Source organism: Ovis canadensis, chromosome 8 (genome assembly GCF_042477335.2).
Source record: "Ovis canadensis isolate MfBH-ARS-UI-01 breed Bighorn chromosome 8, ARS-UI_OviCan_v2, whole genome shotgun sequence".
NCBI classification, from domain to species: domain Eukaryota; kingdom Metazoa; phylum Chordata; class Mammalia; order Artiodactyla; family Bovidae; genus Ovis; species Ovis canadensis.
Window position 1 is genome coordinate 94,439,735 of NC_091252.1, and position 17,408 is coordinate 94,457,142.

Sequence of the window (17,408 nt, forward strand, 5' to 3'; positions counted from 1 at the left end):
GGGCCTGGGACACAGAGTCTTCCTTCTTGGCCCCTGGTCACCCGTGTGACTAATACAGGTGACAGAGGGACAGTGTGGCTTAGAAACTCTGCCTGAAAGTTAGTTATCTGCTTCCTCTTCCTGCTGTCCTTGCTCCTGGGAACCACAGCACCCTCCGCATCCAGATGCCGCTACTGAACAGGGGAGGGTGGTCTGAAACAAGGGACCAGGGCTGCACGACCCCAGGACTCCTGAAGCCTGCAGGAACCTGCCAGGCGAGCTGGTGGACACGCCCAGGAAGGACCTACTTAGGGCTCGGTCTCTCCACCTGTCCACAATCGCTGGGGAGGGAGTGATGGCAAGCCCCAGAGCCCACGGACTTCCTGGGCGGGGCTCTCCTTGGGGTTTCACAGCTTGTTATTAAGTCATCGGGTTTCCCAAGGAGCAGGGAAAAACAGGTATTTATATTATCCACCTTTCTCCTGTTACACAGGGGAAAGCCACCTCTCATGACTGCACAGCCGTGCTACCCAGCCAGGTGGGCCCTGGCTGTGGTTCCCAAGTATTTGCAAAGAAACTAATGAAAAATGTCACTTAAAGGAAAAAAAAAAAAAATCAAGGGTCAGAACTGCAGGTGACACTCCCCAGAGCACACAGCTGCCTGGACACAGGGCCTGTGAGTGCCGGGGATGGCGAAGGCACCCATCGGTGCGCGGGAGATGAGGAAACGCCTTGTGCTGCCTTTGAAGGTGGCCAGTTTCTGACTTCAAGTTAAAAACTAAAGGCTAATAATATTCAGAGATTTCTAAATCCACATCTCCAGCCCAGGCCTCCTGATGTGACTCGGGGCAGGCTGTCTAACTCTGGCAAGAGAATGAGATCCTCAAAACGAAAACCAGGAAAGCTCGAGGAAAGTGAATCCAAGGCCCCAAAGAAGCCGGTGAACCTCCAGGCCGCCCCTTGCTTCGACTGGCTGGGCAGGGCTTGCCGTTAAGGGCAGGTCTCCACCCTTCTGCTTTTTTCATGGGGCACGAACCAGAGGCCCTTTTCCAAGGGGAGCCAGCTGTATCTCGGCCCAAAGCAGGGACACCCTTGCATCAGGGCTTTGACCGTTCATGACCAGAAGGTCCCAGCACAGGAGTCAACACGGGGCCCCAAACCGCTGCATCTGAGCGGTCGGCCGGGAGGAGGAGCCACCAGGCCAGGACGCGGGGCTGGGGCTCAGCTGGGGGCTGCCTGGGCGCTGCCCTCCACATGGGCTCAGGGGTCCCTCCCCGTGTAGTAAGGTGACCTTGGGGGTTCCTTTTCTCTCTTCTAAGTAAAAGTATAAACTTGGAAATTCTCTACTACCCCAGGCACAAAGCCTGAGACTGGGCAAAGCAGCCCTGGGAGGTCTGGGGGCCTCAGGGACTCACTCATTCCTCCAAACCGGTCCTTTACTCCACTGCCACAAGGTGCCTGAGCAGAGACCACCTCCCCCATGAGCCCCCCACCCCTGAACCCAGCCACCCGAAGCTGGTGCCCACCCCCCACCTCTCGTCTCCATCCAGATTTGTGCAGCTACGCTTTTAACTGCAACTGCACTGCCAGAGGGCACTTCCCTCACTTCCGTTTCACCTCTCCGCTGGTGTCCATACTTCACAGCCCTGCTCCGCTGTGCCCACCATCCTGGAGTCACACACCTGACACGCAGCACGCGACCTGCAAAGGCTTCTCCCTTTTTTCACCTTTAAGTGATGGCTTCACATAAAACCAGATTATAGTAAAAGTACACTCGGCTAACTCAACTCAGTGCATTACAACTGCCTCTGCTTGGGAGTTTATGATTATATCCTTTCAGCTTTTCAAAAGCTAAACTTAAACCCAATTTGAAAACACATGCAACTTAATTAATTCTTCAACAGTCTACCTAAAATTCCTGCTTCTGTCCGTAAACTTCTTAAAAAACGCTCTGAACAATCAGTAACATCTCAAGTGCAGCCTGTACGGGTCGCAGGCTCTCCTCACCGCCCCATGTCACCGCCCACATCACGCGGGTACACTATGACCCTTGGTTCGTGGTGCTGCATATTAATGTGACCTGTTACCATGGCGCCTGAGAGTCTGTATTAAATGTTTGTTTCATTTATAACAACTGTTCAACTACCCATGGAGCAGGAGTCAAGAGTTTGCAAACAGCAGGAGTACTGAAACTGCCTCTCAATAAGGACAATACTTGACCCCATGGTGTTCAGGCCTCTGTTTTCCCCTTAGGACTAACCCCCAGGGGAGGAACAGCTAGAGAGCAATGCCACGCGCTGTCCCCTGAGCGGCAGCCATCAGCAAGCGCGCCCAAGGCCAGGAGGGCTCCGGAGCTGTGTCTCTCAGCCTAACGCTGTTAACTATGGAACCAAGATTACCCAAAACACGAAGTCCTCTTCCGAACCGTAATTTTGGTAAAATTCACAACAGGCTCTAAGGAGGGTAAGAGAATTCCTTCAAGCGGCAGTTTTTTTAAGAACAGATTTCCGAGTAGAAAACAAACTCCTCCCCTCTGCCCATCCGCCTGCACAGGCAGTTCTGAAATCACTGGCTCCTTGTCACGCACAGAAATCTGTTATCTTGGAGATGCATTTGGCTGCCAGAATGAAAAGCAGTAATGGTGACTGCCATGGACTTACGGGAGCCTTCTTGTCGATGGGCTTGATGACAAACTTCTTGTCATTGAAAGAGATGTTCCTGATCTCGCTCCAGGGGAAGCCGATCTTCGGGGTCAACCTGAGGTCCAAGAAAAAAAAAGGTGGGAGAAGTTACATGCGTACTTGGATTGGCTAAAGAGAGGTTTACAAACCCATTTTTTTTAAGTTCAATTACAAAAAGCATAAAGCGAGTCCAAGAATCACAACATGTAATATCCATCATAATCAAGACAGCTACCATCTATGCTGGGCGAGCTGACAGGTGGGGGTCAGTGAACATCGAGCTCTACGAGGCCTGGATAACGCTCCCATTTAACACATTTTTCTCAGTGACTGCGGCTTGTAATCTTGAGGTCAACTTGGATGCCTAGCCTGGCACATCCTTTCATCCTTTGAAACCGCTCTTAACAACCATCCTTTGCAATTCATTGCCACATCACCACCCTGACACCTCTCACGGGCCAGCAGCCTACTTCCCGTCTGCCTGTCTGATTAATGTCCCGTTTGGTCACTCCATTCCCCTCCTCAAAAATGCCAACACAGCCCTCACCCCACCCGGTTTCTACTGATGAAACCCACAGTCCTTAACTTGGTATCCAAGAGCCTTCTAACCGAGCCCCAGCAGCCGGGTTCAGCCCATCCTATCAACACAGAGTTCACTGCCTGCCACCCCTTGCCTGGAAGGATCTCCCACCCAACACCTCCCCCCCCACCCCCCCGCCACCATTCCCAGACCTGCAGCTCAGGCCAGCTCACTCTCCGTCTTTCGACAGCCCTTAGCCCTCTCCAGGTGCCGTCCCTTCTATGACACAAACTATTCTTGTGTTATTCACATTACTACATTATTACTGAGCTCTCTGAACACCAGGCAGGCACATGTTCTGATGGCCTAGAGTATGTCCTGTGTTTCCCATACATGCTCTACCCAGAGCAGCTGCTCACTAACAGAGAAGGAAAGGGCTTGGCATGGTTCAAGTCCAGCCTTTACTTGCCAACTGGGTCTAGGTGGCCACTTCATTGCTGCAAGTGGGGGTGTTCAGGTCCCCCCGTCACTGTATCGTTGTCTGTTTCTCCCTTCAGAAAATGTTTGTCTTTAGGTGCTCCGATGCCGGGTACTCGCGTATGTACAATTGTTACATCTTGCTGAGCTGCAGGCTTGGTGTGGATGCGGCTCCTTTGGCTTTCATTTGCATGATGCAGGTCCTCCTGGCTGGCCAGACACCTTCCTGGACGTGTTCCAGGCCAGCGCTTGGATCACACCCTAACGAGAGCCCCACTGCAGTCCTACCCCGTCACGACTCGTCCACCACTGGCCGAAACTCTGGGGTTTTAATTAGCATTCCTGGGAAGGGTCACTGTGAATTTAAGACCACATTGCTCTACAAACTTCATAATTCCCACCCTATTCTTTCTTTTTTCCCCTTGGGAGACAAGAGCCCCACCCTCCTCACAACTGGGGTGACTAGGATGGGAGGGTGCCATCCCTCCTCCCCAGATGGGAAACAAAGCCCCTCCTCTCTTTCTGGGAAGCACCAGGAGCCCTTTTCTGGCTTTTGCCTGGAGGAGTCCTCCACCCTATTCTTGCAACACATTTACCATGGATACCTTTCCAGAAGTAAGGACAGATCCTCAAGGCATCTTTCAAAGATGCTGCTGTCAAAAACACTCCTTGCCTGTGTACCATAAACCTCCAACTTAGCAAAGAAAAAGGGCGGAGAGGCTTCCACTGCCTACCAGCATGTCTAACCAAAAAAGGATGAGCAACGTAGGTCCTGCTATGATGATGCAAGCCGGGTCAAAGCAGTGGGGGTGGCCTCTGAAGGCCAGGAGAGGGCACCTAAGCCTCTTCTGGGACCCAGGAGTCAGGGCACTGGCCAGGCTGTGGTTTAAGGGCCAAGCCCTCCTGGTATGCATCCTTTTGTAAGCGCTCTCCTATAGGACCATCAGTGCCCCTTGAAATACATCTGGTTAACACGCTTCACAGCACTCAAAAAAGCACGCAGGGAGTTTGTTCAATCATCACATATGAGATATATAATGTTGTTTAGTAGTTAAGTCATGAATGACTCTTTTGCCAAACCCAACGACTGTAGCCCGCCTGACTACATGGGATTTCCCAGGCAAGAATACTGGAGTGGGTTGCCATTTCCTCCCCCAGGGGAATCTTTCCAACCCAGGTATCGAACACGAGTTTCCTGCCTTCGCAGGCGGATTCTTGACTGCTGAACCACTGGCAAAGCCCTATCACTTAAAGTCATTTTGTTTACAGGTCTCTGAATACTGGAAAAGGAGCTCAGCACATCACGTCCCTGCCGTGGACGTCAGCCTCCGTCCTTCCACTGAAAAGCTGTGCAGGAGAGACACCACGCAGGCATCAGCTGCTTCAGAACACTTTGCTCCAGAACACACGGCCAGCATGCTGGGAAGGGCAGAGGTGCTGGAACCAGCCTCAGCCGTGCAGTCAGCACTGCGGACCGGGCTTCCCACGCCCTGAACTTACAAGAGCCAATGATTTGGTCTTGGCTCCTAGTTTTATCTGGGTGTCTCCAAACAGCTTCTAACACAGAAAACTCGGACCTTCAGGCTAGACAGGCATGTTTCTCTCAAGAGCTGGGCACCCGGTCTCCATGGCCTCCAGCTTCTGCTTTCTGCTGTCCCTGCAAAGTTTATCTTTGTAAGAGTGAAACCTCATATAACAATCTAGAGTCTCCATAAACGTGACTGTAGGAACAAAGATAAGGACTATACATGAAAATTCTGATTCACTTTTGAGTTAAAGAACCTCCTTTAATTCTTGGCCATAATTGTAAGCCGACAAAGGTATTTCTTTTTCTTTTCTCGAGTTTACTTACAGGACACAAACAGAAAAAGACCAACAGAGAAGATTTCTAAATGATTTATAAGTCTGTTATGCTCAGTTATGTCCAACTCTCTGTGACCCCATAGACTGTAGCTCCTCTGTCCACAGAATTATCCTGGAAAGAATACTGCAGTGGGTTGCCATGTCCTCCTCCAAGGGATCTTCCCATCCCAGGGATTGAACCTGCGTCTGTTATGTCTCCTACACTGGCAAGCAGATTCTTCACCACTGTGCCACCTGGGACGCCCAAGTCTGTCCTTACTTTAAAAAAAAGTTTTTTTTTTAAGTATAATTCGAGAATAACAGGGAACCAGAGCTCTTTGGAGAAACAGCCAATCCCAGGGCTGGAGCAGGGTCCGGGACATCTGGAGGTAAGAAGTGACTTGAAAATCTGGGGTCAGAGGAGGGCATAGGAGCCAACTCAAAAGGAGCTCCAAAACGCAAATCTCAATCTGAACAACAAAATAACACATACCCATGAGTCCATATTAATGTCAGTAACTAAACAATGAATAGAGAGGAAAAAGTGGCTCCTTTCAGTAGAATTCCATTAATATCTATAAACAAAATTATCTTAAAAAAAAATCACTTCTCAAATACCACAGTAATAAGTGTTTCATCCAAGTCCCAATAATGAATGTAGAATAGATCCAAGTATAATAAATAGGATATTCACTGGACTCTTCCCTAAATATACTTATCGATCCCAAAAAGGAGGAGAGTATCTTTGCAGGAAGCCAGGCAGATGTCACCTTGCCCTGAGATTCAAGTCAACACCAAAAGCAGGGTATTCCGGCATCACATGCCATGTGGCAGGGTACGGCAGCACTTTTGTGGGATTCTTGCCCAAAGTGCACATCTCAGATCCTATCGTGGGAAAGGGTCAGATCCGAGGTGAGGGATTTTCTCAAGAGTCAATGTCAGTACTCTTCACAGGTGTCAAGGCTGTGACAGACAGACTGTGGGACTGTCCCAGATGGAAGGAGACTGGGGGTCGGGGGGAAGCTAAGGGTGGCGACTGAATGTAGGTGGGATTCCAGGCAGATCCTGGGCAGAAAAGGGACACGAATGGACAGCTGAAATCATGGAAGACCGTGCACAGACTGTCAAGAGCATCGCGTATCAGGGTGAACACACTGACTGTGCTACCTGGACCCTGCTTTATGTGAAATGCTAACACGTGGGGAGAGGCTTCCCTGGTGGCTCCACTTGCCAAGGCAGGAGGTGCGCACTCGACCCCTGGGTTGGGAAGATCCCCGGGAGAAGGAAATGGTAACCCACTCTGGGAAGTCCCATGGAGAGAGGAGCCTGGGGGCGACAGTCCACGGGGCACAGAGAGTCGGACATGACCGAGCAACTGAACAACATCTGGGCAAGGGCATATGGGAATACTTTGCACTTAACTATTTTTGGAAACTTTCTGAAGTCTGAAATGGTTTCAAAGTGAAAAAATGGTTAAGATCATTTAAATTTGAGACTTCCCTGGCAGTTCAGTAGTTAAAGACTATGAGCTTCCAATGCATTGGTGCAGGTTCAATCCCTGGTCGGGGAACTGATACAGCCAAAAAAAAAAAAAAATCAAAACACGAAGCAGACGGTGATGATGGTGTTCCACACTGTGACAGGAGTTTGCAAGCATGTGTGTGTCTAATATCAGCAAATGAGCACTCAAGAATTGTGAATTTCGTTTAAATTTTTACATAAAAAAAAACAACCATATTACTACTCAGTCGCGAAGTCGTGTCTCTAACTATGACCCCATGGACTATAGCCAGTCTCCTCTGTCCATGAAATTCTCCAGGCAAGAATACTGGAGTGGGTTGCCATTTCCTTCTCCAGGGGAGCTTCCCGACCCAGGCATCAAACCCACCATCTCCTGCACTGGCAGGCTGGTTATTTACCACCAAGTTGCCTGGGAAGCCACAAAACAGACTTGAGCTCTAGTAACTAATGGGCATTTTGGGGTGAGTATACAGATGCCTGCAATCTACTTTAACATGTGTCCAAAGGAGGGTGTGGGGACAGAGGGTAGTGACATGTAGATGGGGGAGGCGTCACAAAGCAAGAGGTTAAATGCCAGCAGTGGAACCTTGGTTGCAGGCATGTGGGATTCGCTGTAAAATACTTCCTGTATTGCAGTTCATTTGAAACTTTTCATTGGAGGAGTTTAAAAAGGTCTGGTGGGAGGACGGGCTGGAGATCAAAATTTGGCCTCAGAGATGGGGAAGAACAGGCAGAACCGCCAAGTCACCCCCCGCCCCCACCCCCCGGGCAGGGATGAGCCTAAAGGTCTGCCGACACCTCTAGGTGGAGGAAAAGTCGGTTAACCTGGCCCTGCCCTCCCCTATCAGGAGGGACCAACCCTCTCTGCGGGGCCGGAGCATCCAAAAACTCCCTGCACCCTGTTTCTGCCGCCCATTCTGCCACATTAACAGTCACCAAGGCGCCCCCCACCACGTGTCCAGACTCTCTTCTTGGCCAGTCTGAGCTGGGCTTTTAAACCTCTTCCACGAGGTGCTCTAACTCTTTCCGGAGGGGTCCTTGTGGAAACAAACTTGTGTCAGAAACCCAGCTAGTCAATAAATAAAATCTGTTTTGTGTTCAAACTGGGGTACCAACGACAGAAAGGAGAGGATGGTCTGACAACTGTGATCCTGATATACCTGTGAATTCACGAATCATAAAATCCCTTTTTGCTCTCCTCAGAGATGCAGGTAAGCCACCAATGATGAATAAGGCGCAAAGATGTAACACCAGTGCCCCTCCCCACTGAAGAGAATACCTGCTGGGAGCAAAATTTTTAGAAACTGGAAAGAATTACATATTTTCAAATGGGTGAAGCATTTCTAACGCTCATCAACGAAATGGAAATCAGGATGTGTGATTACAAGCATGGGTGAGCAATGCGAGGGGAGAGACACCGGCCTTCATCTCGTCCTCATCCCCTCCTGCTGCAGCCACAACCCACACACAGAGGCCCAAAGGAGTAAGCTCTGGAAGCAACGAGGCTGGGGAAAGAGGGATTCCAAAAGGCCCAAGAGCTTGCGGCAGATCAGGCTCCTCTAATCTTCTGGGTTTGTTTTTGGCCGGGCAGTTGTCACAAGGCTAATCTCAACTTTCCCTGCCCCAGGCTGACGCGGGCGTCAGCAGCCCACGCCCTCTCCTCTCTGAATCAAGGGTTTACAGAAAGACAAGTACTTCCCACTTGACTGTTACATACACAATATAAAAGGAACCCCAAGAAACATCCCCCATCCTGGCATGTTTAATACAAAAAAGGATAAGCTTTTCAGTAAAGACACCTGCTTATCTGCAGGGCTTCCCTGGTGGTTCAGTAGTAAAGAATCTGCCTGCAATTCAGGAGCCACAGAAGATGCAGGTTCGATGCCTGGGTCAGGAAGATCCCCTGGAGGAGGAAACAGCAATCCACTCCAGTATGCCTGCCTGGAAAATCCCATGGACGGAGGAGAACGGAGGGCTACAATCCATGAGATTGCAAAGAGTCAGACACAACTGAAGTGACTCAGCCTGTATTCACAAAGCGCACCAGGTCTCTATCACAGAGCAGATTTCTCCCTTGAGCAGCGCTCCAGGTCCTCATGGTGCTCCACCATCAGCTCCACGGCTGAGGGTCAGCCTTTAACACAGCTTTACCACAGCTAAGCGCTGTCACTGCGTTCCTCAGACCCAGCCACAATCTCCTGCTCATCCGAGGAAGGGACTTGTCAGTATTTGCTTCAAAGGAGCACAGCTCTGACTACGGAAGAACTAAGCGACCTGCCCGCAGGAGCGGGGAGGGGGGAAGCAAGGCGTGCCCCACGCCCCCCCGGGTCTTCTTCAGGGAGAAGACCCTTTAAGAGGCTACTCATTCCACAGCTCAGCTGAGGGGTGGGTGGGAGCCGGAGGGGAGAGGCAGGGCTGGCTCACTCAGGTTTCTCCTTGGAGGAAAGGGGCATTTACGTAGGTGGGGAGGCGTGGTGATGAGCTGACAGCAGCAAGTTCTTGCCCCTGGCAGTGTCCCGCAGCTTGAAAAACCTGTTGTGACAGCCCTGGCTGTGGCTATGTTACAAGATCTGCTCATTCAGTTCAAAGACAGAAGCGGTTTCCCACGCATGTTATCACGAGGCCATGGTGCTCCCCTAGGACTGGTCCTGAGACCCTGACTCATCCAGGCTGGTCACACCTGGGTCCAGCGGAAGGAGTGCACCGAGTCCTCAGGGACTCACTTCTGGGTCTTCAGATGAGTCCTTGCGCTCCTCTCTAAGCGAGCCACGGCCTAAGTGTAACTAGAGTCGTCTGATTGGCACCACGCCTTCCGGTGGGTGGATAAAGGCGCTCCTCCATCCACTCTGGGGCAGGGAATGTCCTACACAGACCTCACCCCCCAGGAGAAAGCAAACTGCCTGCCAATGCAGGAGACACAGGTTCGATCCCTGGGTTAGGAAGATCCCTGGAGGAGGAAAGGGCAACCCACTCCAGTATTCTTGCTTGGAGAATCCCATGGACAGAGGAGCCTGACAGGCTACAGGCCGTGGGGTTGCAGAGAGTCGGACACACTGAATCACCAAACAACAAACGACATCATCTGTCAAAAGCAGTGCTAGTCTGCTCTTGATCATGGCGCGGGGGGGCAGCGTGCCTGGGGCATGGGGGAGCAGAGACCCCTAACATGAGAGCAGGTAAGACAGGGGAGCTACCACTCCAAGACCAAGCAGCAGGGGCCTGCCGTGGAAAACGCGCCCTCGCTCAATCAGAACAATCTTTTCCTGTGAATCCAGCTCCTTGGCAGGAAAAAGGCATCTGTGCAGAGTTGGTAACCACGGGGATGGGCAAAGGAAGTCGGGGCGGGGTCGGAGGCAGCCCTGCATTGCAGAAGAGCCCAGTCAACAAACATTAACACTCTGAGAGGCAATCGGATACCTCCCACAAGTTGAGGATTTAGCTAAATTGTCTGTACATAAAGGCTATTGTTTACAGAATCTTAAGATCTCGGTAAGATCACAAATATTCTTGGCCAGATTAGCACAAGCCTCAAGCTAAGGCTATTGTTTACAGAATCTTAAGATCTCGGTAAAATCACAAATATTCTTGGCCAGATTAGCACAAGCCTCAAGCTGCCAGCACTGCTAGCTGGTAGCTGTGGGTAGCCTCAGAGGAGGGGGTGGGGTGCCCTCCTGCAGCTCTGTTCTGTCTTTCACAAGCTCCAGAGCCTCTGAGGTCATGGACCCTGGTGGTCCCCCTGCTGGGCCCCTCACCACGTGCTACATGGGCTGATAGGCAGGCTGAGAGAGAAATAACAGGAGAGAAGGAACACGCACCTCTGGACCAACCTCCCACATGGCCACGTCACAGCTGTGAAGCCCTTTAAGCGGCAGACGCTGGGCCGATCAGTTGCTAGGTAAATACTGACGGTAACCCACGTGCATATCTGCCACTTCCCGCACTGTTTCCAGGCCCGACTACCCCACCAACAAAAGACAACATAAAGTTCGACTCACTTATCGTCTTTCTCATAGATATTTAGTCCAAGGGCATCAACGCCGAGCCAAAGGTCTGTTCCTTTCTTATTTTTTATCTCAAAATAGTTGATCCCGTACATTTCCAGGTCCTGGGCGATCTTCAGGTATTCCAGCATGGCGCTGTCTCTATGTGGGGAGAACGGACACGGGTGTGAGCCGCGTGCAACAGTTACACCAGCGCCTCCACTGCGGCGCCTCTGCCAGCCTGTGACCCGAGCAGGCCCCCAGCCGTCCTGGACACTGACCGCTGACACCCTTCACACGTTAGGAAAGGACCAAACTGGATCACACTGGTTCCTCTGGACGCAGAGGACTTCCCTCTATAACCCCGTCGCTGGGCATGATCCTGTCTCCCGGCCGCCCACGTGATGCCTCAGGGGGCCCCAGGAGCTTGCCCCGCCTCTGCCCTCCCCGATCCACCTCACTAGGAGCACAGAAGATGCTTGGGTCAGAGAGGAAAGGCCAAGGACACACGGTCTCCAAGGCCCAAACTGCCCATGAAGTGCAGTGGCCAGGACATCAGCGCTGCTGCCAGCGCCCGAGAGGATGACGACAGGACAGACCTCCCACACGCCCCTCTGGTGCTTCTTTAATAGCAAGTGTTTCTCTCTCAGGATCTTTTTCAACACTGACACCCTTTTAAGGACAACCACCTTATGGACTTTGAATGAAACAGCGTGCCTGATGGTCTGTGAACAACGCTCTGGCCCCCAGGATGAAACTGAAGCATCTCAGACACAAGTTTTTCTTTCCTCTCAAACAAGGAGAAGGCCTGAGGGTGTGAAGGTATAATCTGAACCACTTCTGGCTCTGGGGAAGTAGGGAAGAACACCTGGCTTTAAGAAGAAACCGCACTGGCAGCTCGTTACACCTTCCCTGCCAGGAACCGGCCACCAGTGGCCCCGAGCGGGTCACCGAGTCCCCCGAAGGACCGTAACGGGAGTCTCCCCTGAGAAGACAGAGCCCAGCCCAGCACTCACTTGAGCATCCCGCGGTGCTCGGCGTGCCACACCTGGATGCGGTCCTCCCACTGGTCCCTGGTGAGCTTGTGCTGGTCCATGACTCTGGGTGGCAAAGGAAGAGGGCGCAGGGCCGTCAATCACCCCAAAGTCTGGGAGAGGCGAGTGACCGGCCACGGCCCAGCCTCACCCAAACCATGACTTTTTTTTCTCCCAAATAAAACCATCTACTTCCTAATATACAACATTTCTGACAATTAACAGAACTGGACAATTAAGAACCTGGAATGAGAGGAGCCTCGTCTTCTGGAAAAATTTTGAAAAGGTATTTTATACTAAGCAGCCTCTTCTTCCAAAAGGGGTCAATTATGTGACCACTAGTAAATAAAAGATTTAACAGGGGCCAACTTATCATCCACCAGGGAGAGCCAAGAAGCCACGTCACGCCTGTGAGGCCGGCCCTGCCCTGCTGAGTGTCTCTACCGCAGGCCCCGTTCAGGGGCGGGCGGGCGGGCGGAGGGGATCAGGGCCTGGGGGAGTGCTGCGCTGCAGGCCTTGCAGAGAACCCACCCTGCACCAGCCCTGCTCGCTGACCCCAACCTGCCGCCCTCAAGGCCCGCCGGCTGACCTCTGGGGGATGAGCCGCTCGGAGCCAAGGTACCCGGCCTTGTGCAGCTCCTTGTTGTAGTCACCGAACTTGGCCTGCACGGCGTAGGAGCCCAGGAGCACGGCGGTCTCAGGCGGGCAGTAGATCTCGTCGCTGAGGATGCCCTCCTTCACTTGCAGGAAGAAGAGCTTCTGCGTGATGTCCTGGATGAGCTCCTCAGCCACGTCCTCGGGGTAGAACTTGGCCCGGAACTTGAACTGCAGCGGGCTCTCCTTCCTGACCTCCTGGGCAGACACCTGGGTCGGGGGAAGCCAGACACTCATTGCAAGGTCCACCCACAGACAGAGACCCGCCAGCCCGGCACAAGCTGAACCACTGGCTCAAAGGGTCCGGCAGGCCGGTTTTCAGAAGGTAATGGTGACTCTGAAAGTCACCTTTTTAGCATGGAAGACAGAAGGCAGGTGAGAATCCTGTGACACCCTCACAAGAGCCCCAGCCCTGGTTTTCTGGGGTGGCGATGCTGTAACTCCGGGGCCTGTCCAAGTGACCTGTGAATCCGGCCTCTGTCCATAGGGCCAGGCCAGCCCAGGACCACGGCCTCGCTCTCACTAACTCTTCACGGCCTCCCCCCAGCTCTTGCGTGCCTCCAACTGCCCTCCTGCTAGGTACAGTAATACGGGAGGAAAGCGGACTTGGAGAAAAGGGAGAAACGGTCTGGAGAAAAGACACAGCTTACTGCTTTTCTTTGTAATTGTTAATGGAATTATCCAGACTGTAGAGTTGGAAGGAACTCTTATCACAGGCCCGAACAAAGCAGTAACAAGACTTACAAAACACTGGATGACTCATGGTTTTTAAGATTAACAGTCTCATTAGGGAGAAAAAAAAAAAACAACAACAAAACTAAGGTCAACTAAAACCTAAGCGATTATGCATCACGTACTCCAGTAAGGAGAAAGACCAGGGTCTAATTTCCAGCCACTATCCCCGTTTACCTGAAACCAGCAACCTTTCTGTCTATAAAAACTTTTACACAAATAGAAAGGAACAGAAAACAAAAGACAGAGTTTCAACGTCAACAGAGCAGACCAAACCCAATTAATAGCCTGTAAATAGTTAACTCTGACTTACCTTTTTATCAAGTTTCAACCACGTAGGAAATCCTTTGTTATCCACATACTGGAGGCCAAAGTACCACACTTCCCTAAGGCCGATGGTCTTAACCACCTGTAGGAAAGGGATGGGGGTTGGAACTGTCATGAGGAGCTCTCTGGAGGGGCACTGGCCCCAGGGAGCCCCGCCACGGGGTGCAGCAGACCCTCCACGAGAGCGAGGCACTGGCTTTGTCACACCGGGCAGCCTTCCCTACGCGGCCTGTTACCAACAGACACCAGCCATCCAGTCTTTTTTGTTTTTAGGCCACATGGTGTCTGGGCTCCTAGTTCCCTGACCAGGAATCGAACCTGGGCCGAGAGCAGTGAAAGTCCCGAGTCCTAACCACTGGACCGCCAGGGAAGTCCTTGAAACACTTGCTTTAATACACGTTTCAGCAGTGTTAGGGATAACAAAGCTTATAATGTCACCCTTACTGCTCTGGCCCCCATCACAGTTTCCTGAGTAAAGACAGCCAGGTGGGCTGCAGGGGGCACACAGAGACAACCCAGGGTCACCAGCAAAGGTGTGTGTGCCGCAGGTGTGGCTGTTCCCACCAGGGGTGCCCACATGCAGAGGCAGCAAGCTTCCAGGGACGAGGGGGTGCTCAGCTTCACACGCGCCAAGGGGTGACTCTAACCTCCCCTAGAAATGTGAAATTCTGATACAGGAAGGGAGAATTCAGCCCAGGTCATAGGGAGAGTTTCCGTTTTAAATTCTCTCTAGTACTAGGGAAAAGTCTCCCGTGGCCGGTTAGAGAGAGAGTTCCACGTTGGTTATTTTTGTGCCTTGAAGCCAAAAAGCAATTTGCTGTGGACACTTGCTGAATATCATCAAAACCGAGTTCTAGGATTTCGCTGTAGAAATTCTATAACACGTAATGTTAAGCCTTGAATATAGAAAGGTTACCATTCTTCAAACGTATGACTTCTATCAAACTTGAAAAAGGACTGTACGCACTGGAAGCGAAAAATCCGTATCAATACCGAAGTCTGCCCTTAGCCTGCTTCTGCCTGGCTTTGGCAGAAGGGTGCGGATGCTTGCTGGTGGCTGTTCACTGCTGGGCCAGGGACAGACCCACTCATTTGCTCCCTCCACACACTCAGAAAAGGTGTGTGGAAGGTCTCTACCCAGGACTCCTCATCGTGAAAGACACGAGGGCCGTGTTGACTCCCATCAGGGTTTACCCCCGAGTCTCGGGTGAAGCCTCAGGTCTGGTTTCCATGGTAGTAAGTGCAGGAGGCAGGTTCCCAGACCAGGTTTCCTCCAACCCCCCCGCTGCTAGTTTCTCACTCCCCACAAGCCAAACCTCCCTCCACCTCAACGTCTGGATAGGAAACCTGCCCCGTCTTCCTCGCTGAATGGCTTCAAGGCCGCCAGAAAAAGCCCCACATGGCCCAGCCATCCCCGCTCCCCGCCAGCCCTTCCGCTCCATCCACCAACTGCAGTCTCGGCCTAGGTCTGACCCGCGGGAAGCCACGTCCTGTCCACTCAACGTCCTGGCCCTGTGCCTGACGGAGCCCCTGGGTGGACCTGCTCACTGGCTCGGGGAAATTCAGGGATGATGAAAGGGAGACTCCACCGGACCCGGGTGAGTCACCTCCAGCTTCTACATTTGCCAAAACACCGCTCCCCTTTCCAGGTCAGTGCTGGGGTGTGAAGCAGCGCCTGGCCACCGGCAGGGCCTCTCAGAAGGCTGCCATTGGAGCAGCTGGCCGGGAATGCACACCCCCAACCCAGCCCTGTCACCCTACTGGGCCCTCCCTCAGTCCCAGCACAGAATCTATGGAGCCCAGAAAAGTAGGTCTCGCTCTGCCTAAAGCTCGGGAACTATTCTGTGGAAGAATTATCATGGCCCTCATGGTGGTTTGCTGCTCTTGGTAAAGGGAGGGGTGTGTGCTGGCACCCAAGGGGCTCGGGATGCTGTGGCTGCAGGGAGAGCCAGGAGATGCCAGCCTGGCTCCTCACTGTGCCCTGTCCCCCACCCTGCACCAGGTGGCAGGGAATAGCCAGGGGGACTGTGGAGACCCCCGTGGGAGAGGTGGCAGGCAGGGCTCGCAGGTGAGGCCCTGGCTCAGGCCCTGGGGTCCCCTCTCCTCGGGGGCTGTGGACAGGGGGCACCCCTGGAGAGTATGGGTCCCGCTGGCAGGTGGCAAATAAACGGTCAGCTCCATCAAGAGGAGCAAGCTGCAGATGGAGGTGATGACTGTGCTCAGCCAACAAAGGGATTCAGATGCTCTTTTCTAACTGGGAACCCTCTGAAGTGCACAGAGACCAACCTGATCAAAAAGCTGCTTTCCTGTGGTGTTTGGCTGGATGGCGAACTCCAGCTCCGCATCCATGGTGGTCACTCGGACATTGATCTGAAAAAAATACACATCACGCTTAACCGGGTGTTCTTGTAGACATAGCCCGAGTCTTCCACCGAAATCCAAAGGTCCCAAGCAACATGGCAAGAGTGTTCCTCCTCCACACCTGAACTCATGTCTGTCACCACACACACACCCAGCCACCACATCTGAGCTCACATCTGTCACCACACACACACACCCAGCTCTGCACACATACGCAGCTTGGATTCAAATGTGTGTCCTTGTGGCTTTAAAAAAAGCACACTGACACTTAGGTCTAAGCTGTTTTTCTACAAAGATACTTTGATGACTGTTAACACACTTTGCACACACACACCATCCCACATTCTGACCCCTACAACAGGTCCATGAAAGCCCACAGGCGGGGAGCCGCCCCCGGGGAACCCACACCAAGTCTGCAGATAATAGGAGAGAAGGCTCTGTACAGCAACTTGGAGACCTCCTCAACAGTGAAGGGAGGTGGGTGAACGGCTGAAGACACACCCAGGAGGACAGAGTGCCACGTAAGAATCCAAAGGATAATTATGAAGGCAGGAAAAACACGGAAGCATTACTAGGACAGGAAGACTGATGGGAAGGCTGGAAAAAATGTCATCGAAACTGCCATACAGTTGGTGGTTTAAAAACATTTACTTACAGGCAATTTTCAAATCTATCACTTGAAAAAACCCGGAAGTCACTAGCATAAGAAAAACATACAAATCTAGCTACTTTATATCACAGCCCCGGAGGAAAGTATCACAGCAACTATGGTGCTTAAGAAATGTCTGCTTCTCATCATTTTCCAAGTGTAATACAGAAACAGCTGCTGCTGCTGAGTCGCTTCAGTCGTGTCCGACTGTGTGCGACCCCACAGACGGCAGCCCACCAGGCTCCCCCGTCCCTGGATTCTCCAGGCAAGAACGCTGGAGTGGGTGCCGCTGCCTTCTCCAATGCATGAAAGTGAAAAGTGAAAGTGAAGTTGCTCAGTCGTGTCCGACTCCTAGCGACCCTACGGACTGTAGCCTACCAGGCGCCTCCATCCATAGGATTTTCCAGGCAAGAGTACTTGAGTGGGGTGCCAGCACCTTTTCCAAACTCTTCCCACTCAGATGGAAATGTAACAAGGACACAGATTAACTGTATTATTTAGCCTCCTGATGTAAGTTCTGAATGTGTGTCAGGCCCTGGCTGGATATATAGACTTGAAGTCGTAAAGACTAATTTTTGTCTACATCATTTTTTCCCTAATGCTCAAAACTGTGATGATGGATACATACATCCAGTCTGTCTTAAAGGGTCT

The 17,408-nt window shown here is 52.0% G+C and overlaps 1 protein-coding gene across 2 annotated transcripts in view; it reads right to left on the reverse strand.

Moving 5' to 3' along the window:
• EZR (ezrin) overlaps positions 1 to 17,408 on the reverse strand; it is a 46,049-nt gene that overhangs the window by 5,279 nt on the left and 23,362 nt on the right. For both annotated transcript variants that reach the window (XM_069598836.1, XM_069598837.1), the window contains exons 3-8: positions 16,034 to 16,117; positions 13,734 to 13,829; positions 12,624 to 12,898; positions 12,017 to 12,100; positions 11,016 to 11,162; positions 2,640 to 2,736 (exon numbers count right to left, since the gene is read on the reverse strand). In XM_069598836.1, coding sequence (XP_069454937.1) covers positions 2,640 to 2,736; positions 11,016 to 11,162; positions 12,017 to 12,100; positions 12,624 to 12,898; positions 13,734 to 13,829; positions 16,034 to 16,117 — 783 coding nt within the window. The remainder of the gene's footprint in view (positions 1 to 2,639; positions 2,737 to 11,015; positions 11,163 to 12,016; positions 12,101 to 12,623; positions 12,899 to 13,733; positions 13,830 to 16,033; positions 16,118 to 17,408) is intronic.